This window comes from Trichoderma evansii, assembly GCF_050947405.1.
Source record: "Trichoderma evansii strain SZMC 28006 chromosome Unknown GGI43scaffold_4, whole genome shotgun sequence".
In the NCBI taxonomy this organism is placed as follows: domain Eukaryota; kingdom Fungi; phylum Ascomycota; class Sordariomycetes; order Hypocreales; family Hypocreaceae; genus Trichoderma; species Trichoderma evansii.
Window position 1 is genome coordinate 493,160 of NW_028145202.1, and position 19,439 is coordinate 512,598.

The window sequence follows — 19,439 nt, forward strand, 5'->3', positions numbered from 1 at the left end:
GTGCGTGAAATAGGAGCAGCAAATCGTTGGCAGGAGAGTTCCATATCTCTGGCACAAAAGCTATTGAATACAAGGACGAATGGCATAAAAATATGGATCTATATATAAAAAATATTATTCCTAGATTGTTTTATCAATTTCTTTTCTCATAGACCCTTGTATAATTGCGTACAAATGTTTCATGCCTCGTTGTATGTGCCTATAGCATATAATCATATAATTACGCTACATTATTCTAAGAATCCATAGCCAACTCCCTCGCTACATAATATTACCATTGAGTCCGTATTTGGAAATACTTGCCAACAAGAGCATGCCATGAAGCATCACATGGCAAAGCCCTGGCCGAGGGTGTACACAAAGTAAAACCACAATCTCTCGCCAAAAAGGGTATTCTGGCTAGTAAAAGTGTGGAGAAGGCCGGATGATAGCTGCATGCATTTGCTCACCGTATGTACTCAAAATATACCCTGCCGGCTATCACAGCATATCACCTATTACTGTGTATGTAACTGAACGCCCAGGCTAATAGGTAGATAGATATCACTTGTAAAGAAAAATGGTGTATACGTTGTATATGCATGCAGCTGCCTGTAGGGGCCATTGACACGTAGACGACTGTCTGACATACGTCCGATTGAGATGGGAATGGAAAGCAAGGGAAAAGCCGAGCTGTCCATTGGAAACAGGATTTGATCTTGTGGACAAAGTAGCTGCATGCAGCAGAAACAGCACTACAAAGTACTACCCATGTATGTAGGTATTTCATCGTAGCATCACCAGATTAGTGGCCTTGACGTTTAGCGTCACTCACCGGTTCTTGTTTAGGCACGAATACCTCGAAGCGAAGCGTATAAGATCAGTAGCATATATTAGTAGGTAATTTAGATGCACATATGTCCCATCTGTCCTTGGACCGGTCTTTCGGGAGGATATTAAACTAGAGACGAAATGAGATGGAGGGAGTAGGAGTAGTAAAGACTACTGGCCTGGGCTGGTGCTAGCTAGATTGCACAGACGGCATAATACATACAGATGTAGCTAACGCCCCAATCACCATTTGGCCGTGGACTAATTTCTGCTGCTAGCTGAGCTGGCATGCCGGCGAGGTCAGATGCATTGGATTGGCGACTGGAGTATGGGGTAGAATAGTTCTCCGCAGCCATGAGGCGACATCCGATTCCTCGGTTCTCCGCGTCGCTTGTGGGATCCCGCAGAATAGATTGATACATACTGCACATACTGCTTCTGGCTACTGGTAGTGCTAATATCTCAACTAGAGAAATTGTCAGCATCCGAGGCCTGCATGCTGAGCCGCATAGGGTAGCAGTATTGGTCACTGGGCGCATGATGCGAGACAAAAGAGACGAGCACGCGGGAACTTCCAGAGGTTCCAGAGGGCTGCGGCGTTGTTATAGGTTAAGCATAAGTTGCATAAAGAGCACTCGATCGAGCATAACTTTTACGCAGCGTGCATGTGCGGCTGTATCGTGTGTGGCACAGCATGTCTGTCTGTCTCGTTCCCCTCACTCCCACGAGGTTTTCCTCAAAGAAGGAACAAGCTGGATAAGACTTGAGGTGTACCTGTTCCGACGGATAACGATGGGGGTCACGTTGGGGGTTCTGGTGGCGGTACGTACTACAAGCAATAGCTCTCCCACCTCGCGATAGTGGCTTAACGCCCAGTCTCTGGCTGTCCAATACCCAGCAGTTACTCCGCAATCCTTCGTTACATGGTCACAGCTGGGAACAGGCTGTTCTGCTTCTGCTTCTTCTTCTTCTCTCCTCGTCTACACGGGGGTCACGACTACAATAACCACCACTAAGCCCAGCACATGGACTTGCAATCTGCCAATTTATAAGTGTAAGCGAAAATTCGGCCATTGCCCTGCGTGTCGGCCATTGCCCTGCGTGGGAGCCTCTCCCGCCTGCCCCCCATTCGCGATGGATCTCGTCGACACGGAAAAAGAAAAGGAACCATCCAGACCGTGTTCCTTTGACGCTTAAGAGAATGGGGTAATTCTCGAACCACTTCAAATATATATGATGGAAGCCTCGGCGCGCGGGGAAGCGATGGAGGTTTTGCGAAAACTGTTTCTACCATCTCCCTCAACCCCGCCATAGAGTCTTGGAACGAGTAAACGACTGTTTTTGTTCTGTGATTCGCCATGTCGTGTATGCATACTTCTCATATACCACCGGTTTTGAAAATCCAAAAAGCTAACAGGGCAGCTTAGCCAAACATTTCGCAAACGAGCCTCTCGCTCTGGTCAACGCCGCTTTGCGCTCGGCCACCTACACCAACCCCTCCATCGCCTTTGACGCGGCGCAAAAGACCGTCTTCCTTCGCGATGCGGCTTCTCAGTCCACCATTGCATTAATCTCTGGAGGAGGTTCTGGCCATGAGCCGTCCTTTGCTGGCTTTGTTGGCAAGGGCTTCCTGACAGCAGCTGTTGCTGGCTCTGTCTTTGCCTCTCCTTCTGCTGAGCAGGTCTTCCGCGCCATTCGCCGCGTTGGCGCAGAGCAGCCACAGCGGGGTGTTTTGGTACTCATTATGAATTACACTGGCGATATGCTACACTTTGGTATGGCAGTCGAAAAGGCTCGCGCTGAGGGCATCAAGACAGAGCTTCTGGTTGTTGGAGACGACGTTGGAGTTGGCAGGAAGCGTGGAGGCCGAATTGGTAGGAGAGGTTTGGCCGGTACGGTTCTCGTACAGAAGATTGCAGCCGCTGCTGCTGCTCAGGGGTAAGGCCTTAAATTCTGTTCCATCTTCGTCTTGACCATTTTTCTAACTCGCTCCTTTTTCTTGAAAACAGCCAATCTCTTGAACAAGTCGCTCGAATCGCCAGTCTGGCCTCTGACAATCTCGCCACCGTTGGCGCTTCCCTAGCTCATGTCCACGTACCAGGTCGAGAAATCACTGCTGATGAGCTTGGCGATGAAATTGAAATTGGTATGGGCATCCACAACGAGGAGGGCTTTGGTCGCGTCAAGACGACCCTCCAAGGCCTCGTTGAGACCATGCTCAAGCAACTCCTTGATCAATCCGACAGTGATCGCGCCTACATCAATGTCAAGTCTGGAGAGGAGGTGGTTGTTATGGTCAACAATCTTGGTGGCATCAGCCCTCTCGAGCTCGGCGCCATCACCGCGGAAGTCATTGACCAGCTTGATGCTTCTTACAAGATTAAGCCATCCAGACTGCTCAGCGGCACATATATGACCAGTTTGAACGGTTTGGGATTCAGCATTACCATTCTAAAAGTAACGGATAATGCGATTTTGCCTTTGATTGATGCCCCTGCCGATGCAGCTGGCTGGTCACCAGCTGTGCGCCCTGAAAACTGGGTTCGCGGCATTGATACCACCAAGTCAGAGATCAAGGAGGAGACTCCTTCTCAAGATGACTCAACTCCTAGCAATCTCGATTGTAAGTCTGAATTTTTTGCTCCCACTTCTACGAGGAAAATGCATAACTGACCGGAATAGTGGACGCTGCACTCGCCACCACAAAGCTGAAGACGGCTCTTAACAGCCTCATTGTTGCTGAACCACAAGTCACCAAGTTTGATACCATTGTCGGTGACGGCGACTGCGGACTCTGTCTCAAGACGGGTGCCGAAGCTGTTTTGAAGCACCTGGAGAGCGTCTCTACATCAGGACAGCTTGACACCGTACATTTCGTTCGGAACATTGCACAAGTCATCGAGTCAAGTATGGACGGTACTTCAGGCGCACTTTATGCCATTTTCGTCAATGCTCTATCTTCAGGTCTTCAAGATCAGGCCGCCAGCCAAAAGACTACTGTCACTCCAAAGATCTGGGCAGCTGCTCTCCAAGCTGCGCTTAAGAGTTTGGCCAAATACACGCCCGCTCAGCCGGGTGATCGTACCGTAGTGGATGCTCTTGTACCGTTTGTCAATACTCTGTCCGAGACGCTGGATGTTCAGAAGGCCGTCGATGCTGCCAGGAAAGGATCAGATACAACAAAGGGCATGGAGGCCAGTCTGGGTCGGTCAGTTTATGTCAACGCCGAGGGTTGGAATGAATGCCCTGACCCTGGCGCATATGGCCTTGTCAAGCTGCTGGAGGGTTTCTTGGAGATCTTGAACTGAGAGGTTGTTGTTGTTTCAAGTTTATAGAGATATGAGAGCTACGTTGCGGGAAATGTATTTAGCCGCCGCTTGCGTTGTATATTTTATGATTATCTTAAGACAAAAGTATCGCTACTATGTTAACCTCTAATTAACAAGTTCATTTTATAGTCGATACTCTTTGATTAAAGTTCCTGCATCTTCCCACATCAGGATTACTACCACCAATTGCTTCTACACGGTATAAGATTTTTCTAGGGTAAGCATATCCGTCGGATTAATATGTATATGGACTGATAACTTCGACGATATCATACCTTATACATATGCTTCTGCCGACTTAGTTGCCGATTTTGGCGCCGACAAGAAGATCAGTTTGTTACCCACTTATTTCAAAATACTTGGCATTAATAAGGAATTGCATACCGTCTTAGGCAAAAATCTATCAAGTATATTATCTCATAACTTAACAACTTGAAAAATGCAATCGCCATCGACCACATAGCTGCATGAGCATGATGGCGAGTACTCCGATGATGCCGCTTTATTCATTTGTACGTGTCTGACCTTGTCACCAAGATTCTGTATATCTTATATCTATTTTATATCCCCTTCTGTCAAGTTTGCATAGCAATGCAAACATAAATATCCATTTCCTCCTGTATTAATTCGCCCATCATTCCGGCACAAGCTGGTCTGTACTTCGTATCCTGTCGCATCCTTGGCTCTGCCCACCCAAGCACATTTCCCATCATATCCATGCTCATCAGCTCAAGACTTCATCTTCCTCCACCAGACTAGCGACCAGAAGAGACGTTCTAGCAGGCAATAGTCAAGAAAAGCGCAGGCCGGTTAACATGGATCTGGATTCCGTCCCCGCTAAAGAGCCTCCACAGTCATGCTCGCCTCGCTGGCTTGGCTTCTTGTCAGACTCGATTCCCCCACGCCCCACAAGTCATTCAAACGTCGTTCCCCATCTTTATTATCCGTCTGCCTACTATATTAGTGGAGATGATGTTGGCGGCTAGGCCAGGGCCCCGAGCTTCTTCTCAGTCTCAATCAGCTCGGCAAACTCCACCATTTGTGCCTCCAAGCCTTTGCCCTCCAGATACGCACAGGGCGGTCGTGGTCCGCCGCCATAGCTGTAGTATCTATTCAGCGCGGCCTTAACGGACACAAAGCCACCCTTGATGGCGGCCCAGTCGCCGCGGGCAACAGTGCCTTGGAGCAGCGTCGCCTCCTCGGTTTTCCCTTCTCGCCATAGTCGCATAACCTCAGCGCATGCCTTTGGAGCCACATTGGCCAAACCGGCAATCACACCGTGCCCGCCAACAGCCAGGGTCTGAATGGCAAAATCGGCGCTACCGCCGAAGGTTCTGAATACCGTACCACGTGTTCCAGCAACAACACGAGCCAGCTTGCCCGTGTTGCCGCATGTCAGCTTGACACCGACAATGTTGGGATGTTCAGCCAATGCCAAGATGGTATCTGAGCTTAGGTCCAGCCCACTGCAGGCCCCGGGGAAGTTATATATAAGCAAGGGGATTGGGCTAGCATCGGCCACTGCCCTGAAGTGGTTCATTATGAGCTCAGTTGACAACAAGCTGCCGTAATAGGCTGGTGGGAGGACGAGAGCATGCGTTCCCCCAGACTCTGCGGCCTCACGGCATAGCTGTATCGTCTCTCGCGTAGATTGGCTGCCACATCCAACAATGAGGGGCATGTCACTTTTGCCCGCAGCGTTGAGGGTTGAACGAGTGATGCGATTGATAAGCTGTCGTTCGGCATGATCGAGATGGACAGCCTCGCCATTGGAACCGTGTGTCACGATCCCAGTGACTCCAGCTTCTACCAATCGTTTTGCATGCGCCGCTGTCGTCTCTTCATCAATATTGTCTTCGGGGGTAAAGAATGCCACAGTCGGTACGTATAGGCCGGGTGATAGGGGTGTGGTTGAGTTATGAGTTGAGCCATTATGGCTGGAGAAGCCATTAGGCGCAGTAGAGGCTGTCATGGCCGCGAGGATGGAATGTGAATAGCAACAGAAATTCAAGAATTATGGGTTAATAATAAACGCTAAGATGGAATCGAAGTGCTAAAAAGCGATATGCGACGGAGATGTTACGGTATTTGAATGACATTGACTCTTGTAGAAGTATCAGCGCATTTATATCAATAAACCTTCAAAGCTAGATGGGGGGCTTCCATCACCAACACAGCCGCAAAATGGGGGCAGTGCCCGGTATATATCACTCGGCAAGCACCTTATCAGGCTCAGCTGGAGCAGCATCAGCACACCACTGGCTGGTATTCCGCAATGTAATTCGTTGAACAGTGTGGCTGCTTTTCTGCTCAGATCCAACTATAACCCCCACGGCAGACCTTGGAGCTTGGCGACGAACGGTCCACAGCCCCCCACGGAGGAGAGACTGAGTCCGTCTACAGAGTACGAAGAACGAAGTACTCGTCTGTAATCAGACTCTTCTTCCGCGTGCATAAAAACAGAAATGAAAAACGCCCTCTCTGCACAATGGCTGCAGTAGAAAAGCCTCGCTACTTACTTACCCCACACAGTCACCTTCTTCCACGGGACCACCGCAGCAGCAGCCATCGGGCCAGTTGTGCAGGTGTGTGTTGCTCCACGGAGCTTTAGCTGGTAGGCGTGGATCCCATGCGATCGGTCGGATCCCTTAGGTTGACATTATACCGGGGTTACGGGAGGGGACGGAAGCTTGGGGAGGTGGGCTAAGCTGGGAGGGAGGTGGTGATCGTCCAGGGAGAGAAAATAGCAGTACCACTACTATGTATTAGGTAGTAATAGATGAGGAGGACTGAATGCGGGGGAAGCATGCCTGGACTCCGAATCGGCAGCAGCTGGGCTTCTTCGTATTTAGGCGTGCTGAGCTGGTGGCCTGCTGTGCGACTCGATGCTAACCCAGGTCAGGCTTGATGCCATTGCATTGCTACTACTTCTTGTACAAACAGGTATGACAGACTGCTGAAGAAGCGGTGGATGTGACGTTCCCGCCATGCCATGCCATGCCATGCCATGCCATATGCACAAGGGCGCCCGTTAAATGCTCGCGCTGCTCCTTCTAAGACGAGCGAGGGTCCACAGCCCGAAATCCTGGAGATGGTCGGCTGGACGTCGCAAAGTACGGGGTAATGGAATCGAGGGCTTTTTTTTTGTCTCTTTGGGTTGCCTCCAGCAAATGGAGCTGCCCTTGCTTTTGGCCCCCCCCTCCCTTTTTGATTTTCTCTCTTTCTATCCAGATCGCCAAAAGCTGGCAGCTCGGCCCTCGGCCCCCAACAGCGCTTTGCCGGCTCCCTTCTTCGCCTGATAGTCGCTGCGAGAAATCGGCGGCGGGTGTGGTCCTTGCTCGGATGGCGCCGTATCGTCGGCGTCGGTACGCCTGTTTTCGTTACTCTAGACTTACCTAATCCCTCATGGCTGGCCGGCAGTCCAGCCAGCAAGGGGGGCGTATCCCGTGCTATCGGAGGCTGCTCCATGGCTCGTTGGCCTTTGAGAGCCCAAAAGTCAAATTGGATCCAAAATAATACTATACCCCCTCCCCCACGCGTGTAAAAGCTGCGCGAGTGCAGGGCACAGCTAGCCAACAAAACCAATAGAGCGGCAAAATGGTACTTGTACATGACTGCCGTGCTCCGTCCTCTTTTTCTTGAATAGGTTAAAAACACGACCATGCCCCATCCTCAAAGGCGCCTCTCTCTGCTCCCTTTTTGTCCCGTCAGCTTCTGTGGTGTCTTGTCTTTTCTTTGGTTTGGGGCCGTCGTCCTGCCACATGTGTGACGGGAGCACCATGCGCCGTGAGCCCTGCTGAGCCGGTGTTTCTCGCTTGTCCCTCTATCGAGACGTGGTGAAAAATGAGCATCAACGATCCGGCCACAGGTGACGCAGGGCCAACAACAATAACAACAACAACAATGGCGATAGAGGCCCCTGGTATCCAGGCCCAGGCCCGTGGGCCTGCATTGAAATTACCACCGCTCGTCCTCGACAATTCAATGCCAAACCCTTCAGCTGTCATTGCTGGTCGTTCAATGCACCAGATCCAGCTAGAGATGGAATATGACGCCGAAGAGAGCGACAATGATGCCGATCAGGGCCCCTCGGTACAAGGGTGGCCTGGAGGCTTAGAACGGCACGCCAGCGACCACCCAAGCGAAACAGAAGATCTCGCTATGAGAGAAATGCATGCATTATGCGTCTTTGACGACGTGTCAGTACCACCATCCGTACGGCCATGGTCGTATCTCATTGAAGCGCTAAGCGCAGTTCCTACTGTGCGCAGATGGGGAAGATGGCGATGGCGGGGAGAGCCTGCATTCGGCGAAGTTCGAGTGGCAGAAGCAATCATGATGTACGAGAGGGGAGTTGAGCAGCGCACCAGCAACCGGCGCTGTGGTCGTTGTCGTGCGGGACAAGGCATCTCTCCTCAATGCGTTGTAGCCCCAGAAGGAATCGGCCAGGCGCCTGGCGTGACGGGACCATGTAGCAATTGTCTTTATGATGGAGTCGAGCACGGTTGCAATGTATCTGGGAGGATGACTCCAGTATCAGGAAGCAGAGATCGAAGCGGCGAGAGTATGCGAGACCCAGACAAGGTTGTGGATCACATGGCTGTGCTCGAGTTGATTGCCCAGCTCAAGAGGCCATCTGGAACGCGTAGAGACCATAGTCTCCCGGAGCGAGCACGGCGGATCGAGGCTGCGGCTTTGCAGATTGCCCAAGCGGCACGAGATTGGCGAGAGAAGATGGGAGTTCAAAGCTGAGAGGTTCGAGTGGCAGATAATGAGGAGTGAGGATGGCAATTTTTCGCCTAATAATTGACCATGTCGGCCGAGATCAGCTGCTATGTTGGCGTTGTGTTGGTATCTGAATAGGATTAGGAATAGGATTAGGCATAGGCATACATATATACGAATGGTAATGAATGAACGAACGAATAATAGAATCACCGGCTTCATGGGAGGGGCAGTTGTCCCCGTGCATCGTCTTGTATGTCCCCTCTTCGAATCTTGGCCATCGGTTGGCTCGTCAATATGCAGCCAAGCAGCACCCCGGAAAAGGCCCTGGTTAGCACGACGCAATATATTCCGTATTGCATCGAAAAATTCACAAGCCCGCACTGCAGTTTTCTTTTTCAAAATGAGCCGGATATCATATCTTGTGAGTGGTGGTAGGAGGAAGCAGTGACACCAAAGCAATGTGCTTCTCTAGAGGCACCTGGCCAAGCAAGGAGAGAAAATTCGAGTTCGTCTGGTCTGATGGCTGAAGGCAGGTGCGTGCAGCCTGGTTGCCAGGGTATCGGGTTTGGCCGCATGCATGTATCATCATATGCTCTGTGAGTATTGCTACTAGAGGAAGTGAAGAAGCAGGGAAAAAAACAAGCTGTTTATTTTTGCTGTAGAATCGCAGGAAGGGGGAATCGAAAAAAGGAAAAGGAAAAAAGGACAAAAGAAAAGAAATAAAAGAAATAAAAGAGAAAAAGAAAACAAAATGACGAAAGAGAGAAGATGAGAAGAAAGGAGGAGTACAAGGGACAAGTCAAGCCTCGATTTGCGGCGTGGAAGTGCGGCTGCAGGCCCTGGTTACATATCCAAACTCCCCGGTTTCCTTCAATCCTCCATCTACCAGGGTATCATTGCGGTAGTGGCGCCCTACATGTTTGATTTCCTTTTTGGATATCCTGTGATCAGCCCAACCACACACTCGTCCACCAGGCGGCCATTGCTAGCCGGGCCATGCTTGTTCTACCAGAGCCTGAACAAGGTCTGGCCGTCACAGCGGCCGTTCGACTTGACTGGTTGCTTCAAGTGGCTTCGGTACCAGAATTGGCAAGAGAAGTTCAGCTACACCCATCCGTCTCGGCTCACGCTTACTACTAGTAATTACTACTTGCTGTATCAGACGCAGATTCTCACAGCCTCAGTCAGATTTACGAGCGTTGGCTGACGCAAAGCGACCGCACGAGACACCGAAGCCCATGTCTGTGTGATTTGCAAGGATAACCGGACGATCAGCCAGCTAGGGAGTACCGTACATCCGAGCCTTAGCAAAAGGATGCCTCTGCATAGCAATGCGGGGACGAGGCTTCAGTCGGCATAACCAGGCTTGACTTTGTACCTGTGCCGCTTTCGAAGAATGAATCTGGCCCGATGTCTTTTGTTAGAGCTGACATATGGGTTCCCAGCTCCACAGCTGCTATAAATATCAGTGATGAGTGTTAGTCGGCACAGAACTACCGCTCTCGAGTATCAATGGATGCCGAGTAGGTGGCTGAGCGCAGAAGACGAAGCCAGGACCAGTACTGCGCACAAATATGTCGATTTCAACGCACAATCCATGAAAAATGAGAATTATAATCTCACTTCCCGCATTTCCCGCATCGCTGTAGCATTGTGGCGACTTGGTAGTGAAAAAGGAGAAAACAGGCAGGGGGATAGATAACAAACATCGCTATTCCCAGTTTCGCTCTGCAGTTGCCACGACAAGTTAAGGCTTACTTTGTATATAATGAGTCTTAAGAGCTGATAAATCGAGCATCACTCTATTCGTAGGATACCTTTATGGGGTCCTTGGGATTGGCATTGGGAGTCCAGACGCTGAAACAAAAAGCATCCAATGATTTTAGATGGGCGCGCTATATGACAGCTAGTGGAGCCCGATCCGACAATACCATGCGCCCATCTTCGAAACTTGGTTTAGTCTTTTCCATGTTTAGTATATCTTTGCGTTAATGCTCTCGATGCGGCGGAGCACCAGTGGTTGGTTGCGGCATCAGCCGAGAGCCATCGCGCGAAAGTTTCATGCACGCACACATATCTGGTCTCCACATTGCTTACAAATGAATTGAGATCATCCTTGTGTACTGTTGAATGACTTCTTTGCCTGTTTCTCGATGCAGTTTTCTTTGTACTAAATCCGATGGGCTGTTTAAATCTACAGGGAGCGCGGCCTAGCGTGATCCTCCACAAAGCCAAGATCGTACCAAGATCGAGCTAAATTTAGGACTGCACTTGTCCTCTGTACCTAGAATGTGTCCCAAACACATAATTGGCTAATGAAACTGTTCAACAATACGTGTAGCTTTTGAAGTTCGCAGGCAAACGTTAAGGAATTAAAACAAAGAAATATCTATGCTGAGGAGAAAGCTGTACAGGCAGACAAGCAGCCCCTTTGTATTGTTTATTTGCATCGTCTATGTATATAAAGTAGCCCCATAAATACATGTATTGATCTGGAGATACGGTTTTGAATATGAGAATTATTTACTAGGCAAATATTGAGAAGAGTAAATGTGCGTGATCCTTGGCGGAAACATATACAAGATAAGTCCATAAGCAGGCTGTTGCTTTAAAATACTTCCACCAAATTACATTGTGAGTACTAATAAAAGGAAATTACCTACTTCTTTCAGTCCCCTCACCTGTGCTATGGCAACAAGGACCCTCAACTGGAAGCCCCTATAGTGATTATCTGCCAGGTGAATTGAGGCATGCAAGTTCGTCCCATTTACCTATGTAATACTAGCAGCTTCTGCCACTTGGCATTGACAAAGATTTGGCTAGCAAATGCCAAAGGTGAAGACAACGTGAGATATACTATCAGTTGTCTGTATAATGTCCTCTACAGCGCGTTGATATCTGCTAATAGGCATCTTGGGGTCCTTCCACCAGCCCGTAGCAGCCCCCTAGCTGACATTTCCCAGCACAGAGCAGAGCATGTGTGCTATTTACGCAGTAACCGATAACCAAAGTCACCTGGCAACTTGATCTGCCACGATGCTCTGAAAAATTGCCAAGAGCTGAATCCGAAGTTTCCCTGTAGCACTTCTTAGAATCTCTTCTCCCCCCAACTCTTGTTCGCTGCACAACATTGCTCCTTCATTCGACGACATCACATATCAGAACAGAAAAGAAATATCACGACTAAAGATATCTACCATTGCTCACCAAGATACAAAATGTGTCTGCAATATATCACCAAGTGCAGATACTGCGGTTACTGGAAACACTACAGCTGGAATCGGTGCCGCGATAATAGGATACTCCTTGAGAAAGGTTGTGCCATAGGCCAGCCATCACAGCACCCTTCTGAATGCGAGATGTTTCCTGAAGATAATCGACAGCGACTCAGACGCCAGATGACTCCCTACGAGTGCCCAGTCGAGGATTGTAAGAGCACAGCGATTGCTAAGAAACTCTTCGAAGAGCGTGCCAAAGCTGAAGCCGAGAGAGCAGCCGCACTGGCCAAGGCTCGCGCAGAATGGGAAGCAAAAGACAAGGCCAGGAAGGCAGATTTTGCAGCCAAATACTTCAAGAAGCTGCCTGTAGTGAGATTTAGCGAGAGACGCCAGTCTTTCTTGAATCTCCCTGCTTCAGACTCTTCGCAGAATGGCGTAAGTTCTCCATTATTATCCATGAAGAAATAGAATAAACTTGAAATTGACATCGAGACAATTGAAGAACGATCCTTCTTCTGGAACCTACCGCTTGCAATGGCGTGATGAATACGCTGCCGCAGATGATTCAACTGGCAATGAGGCTGCAACATCCATGAATAGCCAAGTTTTTGAGGATAGCGACGACGACTTTATATCGGAATCGTCAGAAGAAGAAGACATCACCCCTATTACCAAATACATCGGAGCAATTGATATCAAAGGCAGTGTTGAAGGCAAACGCAGGGGCAAAGCTTTCGAGTTTCACGACGATGGAATGCCCATTCGTACGGTGACGCCATAGAATTCAGTTATCTACTGAAGATTGATGTCGAGATATAACATTCGACACACCAAGGAGCCTCGATGGGATCGACTTGATGCCTGGCGGCAGGCTTGATAATATGTGATATTTGACACGAGGGAATAATGATGCATAATTTGAGACACGCTATTGCTAGCTATTGATACCCCGGGACATAATTGAGATATAATCTATTTCTATTTACCAATCGGTGATTTTATGTGGGAGCCATTGTGCATGACACTTTGGGTTACCATAGGAATGCTTCCTTTTCCATTTCTGCCCAGCTACCCACCTGCCTCACGCCAGTTGCGTTTCTGTTTCTTCTATTGACATTTTTACTCTCGACTTTTCTCTGCTTTCTGCACTCAATTCAAATTTGTACGCACTTTCACCAAGTTGATCTACTCCTGTCCGTATTCACCTAGTACGCTCCCATTACAAGCCTCTCCAAGATGCTGGCAATAGATTTTGAGGGAGATTGAGGGAGATTTCGTTGTCCAGGTACCTCAGTTAAACTCGCGTGACAAAATGAACATACAAAATCATATCCTCACAGGCAAAAGCCAATCCATAAGAAATTCATTACCGAAGTCTTTATTGAAGCATTTTGTTCTACTCAACGAGTCAACTTTTCGAAAGCTGGGGCGGCTATTATCGGTGCGACCCTTGTTCATACTCTTGGCATAAGTCAGTGCACTCTGAGATGCGTAACTAGGGCAAACGACAAAATCTACGGTAATTGGGGGGAGAGGGGGCCATGGCGAGCTTAGTTGTTTTTAGATTGTATGGATTTTTGCCATTATCGTAACTGCTATCGCACAAATGCATGGATATTGCTATTCGTGCTTCCGTAGCTGCCCAAAAATCTGCCACTGCGTAACGAGTTCAATTAAGAAAGTATAACCCTTGAATGCCTTTATCTATGTTGTCATGCCATAGTAATCGATGACAGTTCCGCAAAAAGCATTGCGACAATGTCTCTTTGAAGTCTCAGAGAGATAGACTGTCTTTATACCACTGTCATGTTGTAACGATAACGAAGCGGTGAACAGCCACTGGCAGATGCCTATTTCTGCGAATCATACCCGAAAAATCACATGCTACGTTGGAATTTGGTATAGCATTTGCGCAGTAAATCCCATCACCGAATTTTTCTCTTCTCGCTACGAGGCGGTGTTCGCTTATAGCCCCCTAAACTAATGCGGGTGCTCGTACAGACGTCGAATGCTCCATGCGCAGACAGACGCAATTCCGCGCTACTCCCGTATCGAGCATCTACCATTGTTATCCTAGATATTGCGATGTATATGAGAGAGTTTCAAAGACTTGACATCTGATAATACGACTCTTACACCGCATATTGCAAGCGAGAAAGAAACTTGAAAACATCAGAACCCGGGCTGCTCCCTTTTCTCAACCCCACTGAACAAGCCAACGCTAAGCGGCTGCAGGTCCAGCGGCATTATGTGTCTGCTTGCGGATCATCAAATTAGAGCGCCGAGAAAAAGCCTCGCTGTTCCCGTTTGGGCAATTAGGCCTGAGCCGGTGCCTGCGGGATGCGCCTGTATAGTTAACCTTGAACCTTGTGAGCTTAGTTGAAGAGACTCCATGCCACAAGACGGAGTAGAGTAGCACTGCTACAGTACCTGCTGTTGCTAGCAGTAGTACGACAGAGGCCTTGGCGGCCGTGGAACTTTGCATACCTCCTTTTTCTCGTCCGCTCTTTATCATCTTATCTATCGTCGTCCTCTCCAGCGTTCCCCTTCTTTTCATTCCTTTCTTTTCCCCACCACCGCCCACCTTCGTTTGCTATACGCGTGACGATCAATTCTATTTCACAGCTCATTCCACGCCATCTTCAAACGCGTCCTAATATCAATCAGCCAGACCGTTAAAATCCAGAGGGAAAAAAAATCAATTGTCGAGCCACGATGCATGCCATCGCAGTTCTTGGAGCTGCTGCGGCCGCTCTTTGCAGCCCAGCCGTGGCCATGCCCACCGCTGCTCCTTACCCTGAATTGGAGGCTCTCGAGGCTCTACACCGTCGCGCGCATCTCCAGCCTCGAGCCGACCCAACCGCTCCTTGGGTCACCGTCGGCGACGAGGGCACTCCCGTCAAGACCATCACGCCGAAAGCCACCACCATCAGCGGAACCCCTACGCTTGTTGACGTTGCGCCTCACGATATCACAGCCTCGGTGTATACCTTCACGAGCTGGGGAGTTATCACAACCAGCACTGGCCAGCCTCCCAACCCGACCGCTACATCCAAGAACAATGACGGAGTCTTTTCGCGCTGCTACAACAAGGACGGCAAGGACGCTCCCTTTTGTACACCCTATACAAACAGCTCGCTTCTGACGGGCAACACTTATTATAGTATGTGGCATCTGAGATGAATTGGAGTCTACAAAGGGCAATTGCTAATCATATCTCCTTAGTTACCTGGGATCCCGACTACTACAACAAGACGAATTTCAAGACCAACACAACTTATGACATTATCGTTCGCCTTGACTACCTCAACAGAACAAGCAAGGAGTGGGTTAAGCTTGAGAGCTTCGACGACAACCGCGTGCCAGCCTCTTGGGGGTTCTGGCCTCTCAACGTCAAGAAGGATTATCTCATGGGCGAGAAAACCAACAACGTCACCATTACCCTTCTGAGCGTTCCCCATGGCAGCAACGACAAGAACAGCTCTATTGCCCTCCCCGTGATTTTCCAAAAACCCGCCTTGCCCCAGAACTCAAAGACAGAACTTCCCACGGGCCATACACTCACCATCGCTCTGCCTCTCGCTTTCGGCTGCTTCGTTTTCATCGTCGTCGGCCTCTTCATGTGGAACCGCAAGAGCCGCCGCATCCAGCTCGGCAACATCATGAGCCGCTCTCGCCATGGCTACAACGGCCGCAAGGCCCGCCGAAACGTATTCCACTCTAGGAAGGATGTTGGTAGCGTTCAGCTACACAACGCAGATGACCACTTGGGAGACGGAGACTATCATGATGCACCCATCCCTTCTCGACGCGACAGCGAGGCTCTGGGCAGCTTGGCCGGCACTCCTATCCATGAGACATTTGAGCACCAGGGCACTACTGGCGGCAACAGGAATGCGTTCCGAGATGAGATGGCCCGACAGAACCAGGAGAGACGTGGAGGATACTAAAAAAAACATGGATGAATGGGAAAAGATGAACTGAGCCGTCATGATCCGGGTGATGATGAGAGGTGTAACTGATACATGAATCTACGAAGCATAATGTTCTATAATAATCACTCTACGGAGTATGCGAATTGGATTTCTTCACGAAACTAATGCAATTTTGAAAGAAAGAGATCAGAGGGGAATAAATATGAATTGATTAATTGACAAAAATGATTATTTGCCGCGCTGACTTTCTCTTAAGCTGTCTCACAACGCCCACTCCTCTTCTCCCTGTAGAAATATACGATGTAAAAATCATACATCCAAGATAAGAAAGAGAGGAGAGTCATACTTCTCCCAGTAAATTTCATTTCCCAGCTCCGATCCCTAGTTCTATTTCCATTCCAGAGAAAAACTCCGCCAGTACGGCTGATTTTGACCAATCCCATGTTAAAAAAAAAAAAAAAAAAAAGAGACGCCACCCGGATTACTCCTATGATATCAGCCGAAACCCATTCATCCATGCATTACATCGTCATTTATTCCTTCCAGCTTTGCTTTTCTCCTAGCCCGTGAATTAAAACAGCCTTGAAAAAAAAAGTCCCAAATTCAAAACTTCATAGCGGCCCCTCAAACGTTTGCATGTACAATGACGATGGAGTCTTGGTCGAGTCTGGGGTGTTTAAATACAATCTCGTCTGAAATGGTATGTTCAAGCGGTCGTTTTAGTGTAGGAAGTTCAGTTTGTACTTCGCCGTGTTGTGAATCTTCTGCTTTTGGTTGCTGCTGCTGCTGCTGCTGCTGTTGCTGCAAGAGGCTTGATGGTTCCTCTACGCCAACGTCTTTATAGCCGGCACATAGATCAAGTCTCTCCTCTCCTTCTCGCAGCGGCCTCATGAATTCCGCTGGTATAGCAGTCATAAGCTGGCAGCTTGGCTGGCACGGCTGATATGTATCCGTCGTCCAGTCCGAGTCTGCATAATTCTTGGCTTCGGCCAAGGTATACCCCGTACTGAACCCTTCGTGGTAGGCGTCTGGTAGAATGACAATGGTTTCACCGGGTCGTTGGTCGACAATTCGATAGGGGATGCCCATTTTCTGGAGCTTCTCTGGGAAGAAGAACTCGGCTCGGTGTCGCATGAACTGCGAGCACTTGCCCTTTCGATTTAATGCTTCTTCGGTAATGTCAACGGCTGTGGTAGGGACCACAATCCAAATCTTGCGGCCCTTGTAAAGATGGTTCAGAGAAGAAAGGCGGAAATCTTCAGCATGGAGCTGGAAAGTAGCACCAAAGTGCTGGGCTGATTCGTATACATATGGCGTATGGATTCCGGGAATAATAGCTTTCGTCTTGTCCAATTTGTCGCCGGCCAACGGGTGGATGGGGCTTCTCTCCGGCACGCCAGCTTCTCGTCTCTGCTTCGGCGTCCACGCGGGGACGTCAACTCGATAACGCACATTTCGCATCTGCTTGTCTTTGCTCTTATTGAAAAGTGTCTTTAGCTTTTTGAACTTCTCGTCAACACTTCCAGACAGCTCGCCCTCTGGCTCTGAAGATGAGAAGGCGCCTTCGCTCGGTACTGTGCTGACCTGCCAGAATGTCCTGTGATTGATCTGTCTTATTCTATAGGCATTGGCGATCACATGCTGCGACTCCTTCTCTGGGAGCGGCTCTTGAAGCTCTTCTGGAAGGATTATTTTGAAGCAACCGTCGACCTCAGCGTGAAGGCTCCGGGCAAAAGCCAAGAGACCAGGGAAATCGCCCCACTGTTCGACTGTTGGTCTGAGATGTAGAATCCTATGACCTGGAGGTCCATCATATGTATATGCAATACCGTGAGTATCTGGCTCGCTCAAGGGCGAGCTGGCTCGACTGCTCCCAGTGATTGAGGAGCTACAGTTATCTGAAGAGCTACCAAATCTAGCTAGCTCAACTTCCTCCTCGGGCAGCTTTCCTATGTCTGATACTGGATGGAGAGAGTCAGAGGGCTGCGAATTCGTAGCTGTAGCCTGATCTGGCTCTTCACTAGCGATTGGTTCTGGCTGGGACATTTCGATAGGGGTTAGGGTTACAGCTGCTGAGGGTTCGGAAACAAGATCGATATCTGTCGTCGTGGCGTTGTCGTCGAGCGATGCAGGAAGCCGTTCTTGTAAGTCTTGTACTTGCTGAGCGGCAAGCTCCGTATTTGAGCTCTGTTCGTTTGCCAGGCCCTCTTCTGCGACGGCCTCAAAGGCGCGCCCAGCGCCCCTCTCAAGAGGCGCACATGACGGAGACGTAAATAAATGCAGAGGGGCATCCATATCCGCAGGGCTCTCCTCCAGGCGGCCTTGCGCGCCAAGAGGGATATCGGTGGTGTCGCGGGCCGTATCACTGGCCTCGTAGCGAGGCTTTGCCTCCATCGAACAGCGTCTAGGATTGCGCAATGTACCCACAGGGGCACCCCCGAAAGCCGCTGTAAGTGTAGGGAAATAGGAACGAAATAGCAGGCTGCAGATGCGGGCAGGGTTTCTCGGGCTCTCCGTGGGCCAGGTGGGTGGTAACGCAGAGAGAGAGAGCTTGCAGTATTTATTTGAACGAGCCGCCAGGGAGCATGTAAAGCTGAAACGTGGCCGCTTTCTGAAGCTGTTGGTCGTACTTGTCGTCCAAGGTTTTTTTTTTTTCTTTGCCAAGAATAAAAGTAAGTAAATTACGGGCAAATGGAGACGCCCGTCTTTGGTCAGGAGGGCTGAAACGAGGCGGCCGTGAAAGGGAAGCTATGCGGCCCAGCAGAAAAAGCGGCAGGGCTGCGCGCGCAACATACAACAGCGGCGAAGGAAAATAGTAGTGGTAGAGGACACCGGAAATCGGACGAGGCGTCAAGCCCAGAGTCAGCCTATGGCTTCAAGGGCGAGCAAGAAAAAAAAAAGAGTAGCAGAAGCTGAAGCCTATACTGCTTCTTCAAAGGAGCAAAGGAGCCTCAGCAGATGATATTGATCGAAGCAAAAAGAAAAAAGAGACCAAGACGTCGAGAACCTGAATCGCAAAATTTTCGGCCTCTCCGTTTCGTTGGAGCTAGTCAGGTACCTGCTACCAAGCCGGCGTCGAAAAGACGGCGTGCATGCAAGCTAAAGGAGAAGTACGAGTACATGGGAGAAAGGGAGGACGAGGGAGAGAAAAACTTTGGGTATAGGAGGAGAGGGAGGAAAAGTGGTGGTGGCAACAGCAGCCTTTGGGAGGCGTTTTCGTTTCCGCTCGGTTGCGGTGCTAGAGGACGCTGGCTGTTCAGCTGGCAGATTTTTTATTGAATGAATACTATTTGCTGCCTTTTCCATCTTCATCTTGGAATTCTATTTTTAAGCTTTCCGGGTGCTTGCGCAGACATGGGCGAAGCGGTTGTGCTTGTCTGCACGCTGCGTGGTACCTGAGTCGTGTAAAGGCAGGCCCC

The 19,439-nt window shown here is 49.5% G+C and overlaps 9 protein-coding genes across 9 annotated transcripts; 4 read left to right on the plus strand and 5 right to left on the minus strand.

Moving 5' to 3' along the window:
• Positions 1–186: 186 nt before the first annotated feature.
• GGI43DRAFT_397664 (uncharacterized protein) lies at positions 187–1,537 on the minus strand. Its single transcript, XM_083205139.1, has one exon. It carries the CDS (start codon positions 1,347–1,349, stop codon positions 1,005–1,007), a length of 345 nt encoding a protein of 114 aa, XP_083063154.1. The 5' UTR covers positions 1,350–1,537; the 3' UTR covers positions 187–1,004.
• A 222-nt stretch (positions 1,538–1,759) lies between these two features.
• Positions 1,760–4,458, plus strand: GGI43DRAFT_284755 (Dak1 domain-containing protein). Its single transcript, XM_083201282.1, has 4 exons — positions 1,760–2,175; positions 2,238–2,748; positions 2,820–3,433; positions 3,493–4,458. Exons 1-4 carry the CDS (start codon positions 2,169–2,171, stop codon positions 4,116–4,118), a joined length of 1,758 nt encoding a protein of 585 aa, XP_083063155.1. The 5' UTR covers positions 1,760–2,168; the 3' UTR covers positions 4,119–4,458.
• Position 4,459: 1 nt separating this feature from the next.
• Positions 4,460–6,574, minus strand: GGI43DRAFT_284555 (dihydrodipicolinate synthase family protein). The gene has a single exon (XM_083201281.1). It carries the CDS (start codon positions 6,109–6,111, stop codon positions 5,122–5,124), a length of 990 nt encoding a protein of 329 aa, XP_083063156.1. The 5' UTR covers positions 6,112–6,574; the 3' UTR covers positions 4,460–5,121.
• On the minus strand, positions 6,575–7,892 carry GGI43DRAFT_284542 (uncharacterized protein). The gene has a single exon (XM_083201280.1). It carries the CDS (start codon positions 7,800–7,802, stop codon positions 7,038–7,040), a length of 765 nt encoding a protein of 254 aa, XP_083063157.1. The 5' UTR covers positions 7,803–7,892; the 3' UTR covers positions 6,575–7,037.
• Positions 7,893–9,073, plus strand: GGI43DRAFT_284758 (DUF3716 domain-containing protein). Its single transcript, XM_083201283.1, has one exon. The coding sequence runs from the start codon at positions 7,983–7,985 to the stop codon at positions 8,889–8,891; it is 909 nt and encodes a 302-aa protein (XP_083063158.1). The 5' UTR covers positions 7,893–7,982; the 3' UTR covers positions 8,892–9,073.
• A 3,012-nt stretch (positions 9,074–12,085) lies between these two features.
• On the plus strand, positions 12,086–12,866 carry GGI43DRAFT_381025 (uncharacterized protein; the record flags this gene model as incomplete). The annotated part of the gene is made up of 2 exons (XM_083203058.1): positions 12,086–12,520; positions 12,588–12,866. 2 exons carry the CDS (start codon positions 12,086–12,088, stop codon positions 12,864–12,866), a joined length of 714 nt encoding a protein of 237 aa, XP_083063159.1.
• A 1,592-nt stretch (positions 12,867–14,458) lies between these two features.
• Positions 14,459–16,245, plus strand: GGI43DRAFT_397668 (DUF4448 domain-containing protein). The gene is made up of 2 exons (XM_083205140.1): positions 14,459–15,248; positions 15,311–16,245. Exons 1-2 carry the CDS (start codon positions 14,801–14,803, stop codon positions 16,033–16,035), a joined length of 1,173 nt encoding a protein of 390 aa, XP_083063160.1. The 5' UTR covers positions 14,459–14,800; the 3' UTR covers positions 16,036–16,245.
• On the minus strand, positions 16,246–16,557 carry GGI43DRAFT_397670 (uncharacterized protein). Its single transcript, XM_083205141.1, has one exon. It carries the CDS (start codon positions 16,536–16,538, stop codon positions 16,272–16,274), a length of 267 nt encoding a protein of 88 aa, XP_083063161.1. The 5' UTR covers positions 16,539–16,557; the 3' UTR covers positions 16,246–16,271.
• On the minus strand, positions 16,341–18,696 carry GGI43DRAFT_284788 (JmjC domain, hydroxylase-domain-containing protein). The gene has a single exon (XM_083201284.1). It carries the CDS (start codon positions 18,412–18,414, stop codon positions 16,645–16,647), a length of 1,770 nt encoding a protein of 589 aa, XP_083063162.1. The 5' UTR covers positions 18,415–18,696; the 3' UTR covers positions 16,341–16,644.
• Positions 18,697–19,439: the final 743 nt, after the last annotated feature.

Excerpts from the sequence above, each read along its gene's own strand:
- GGI43DRAFT_284788 (XM_083201284.1), bottom strand. The coding sequence starts at position 18,414 with ATGGAGGCAAAGCCTCGCTACGAGGCCAGTGATACGGCCCGCGACACC.
- GGI43DRAFT_397670 (XM_083205141.1), bottom strand. The coding sequence starts at position 16,538 with ATGGATGAATGGGTTTCGGCTGATATCATAGGAGTAATCCGGGTGGCG.
- GGI43DRAFT_397668 (XM_083205140.1), top strand. The coding sequence starts at position 14,801 with ATGCATGCCATCGCAGTTCTTGGAGCTGCTGCGGCCGCTCTTTGCAGC. Across the intron at positions 15,249-15,310 it reads GACGGGCAACACTTATTATA|TTACCTGGGATCCCGACTAC; the intron begins GTATGTGGCATC and ends ATATCTCCTTAG.
- GGI43DRAFT_284542 (XM_083201280.1), bottom strand. The coding sequence starts at position 7,802 with ATGGTCGTGTTTTTAACCTATTCAAGAAAAAGAGGACGGAGCACGGCA.
- GGI43DRAFT_284755 (XM_083201282.1), top strand. Across the intron at positions 2,749-2,819 it reads GCCGCTGCTGCTGCTCAGGG|CCAATCTCTTGAACAAGTCG; the intron begins GTAAGGCCTTAA and ends TCTTGAAAACAG. Across the intron at positions 3,434-3,492 it reads AACTCCTAGCAATCTCGATT|TGGACGCTGCACTCGCCACC; the intron begins GTAAGTCTGAAT and ends TGACCGGAATAG.
- GGI43DRAFT_284758 (XM_083201283.1), top strand. The coding sequence starts at position 7,983 with ATGAGCATCAACGATCCGGCCACAGGTGACGCAGGGCCAACAACAATA.
- GGI43DRAFT_284555 (XM_083201281.1), bottom strand. The coding sequence starts at position 6,111 with ATGACAGCCTCTACTGCGCCTAATGGCTTCTCCAGCCATAATGGCTCA.
- GGI43DRAFT_397664 (XM_083205139.1), bottom strand. The coding sequence starts at position 1,349 with ATGCGCCCAGTGACCAATACTGCTACCCTATGCGGCTCAGCATGCAGG.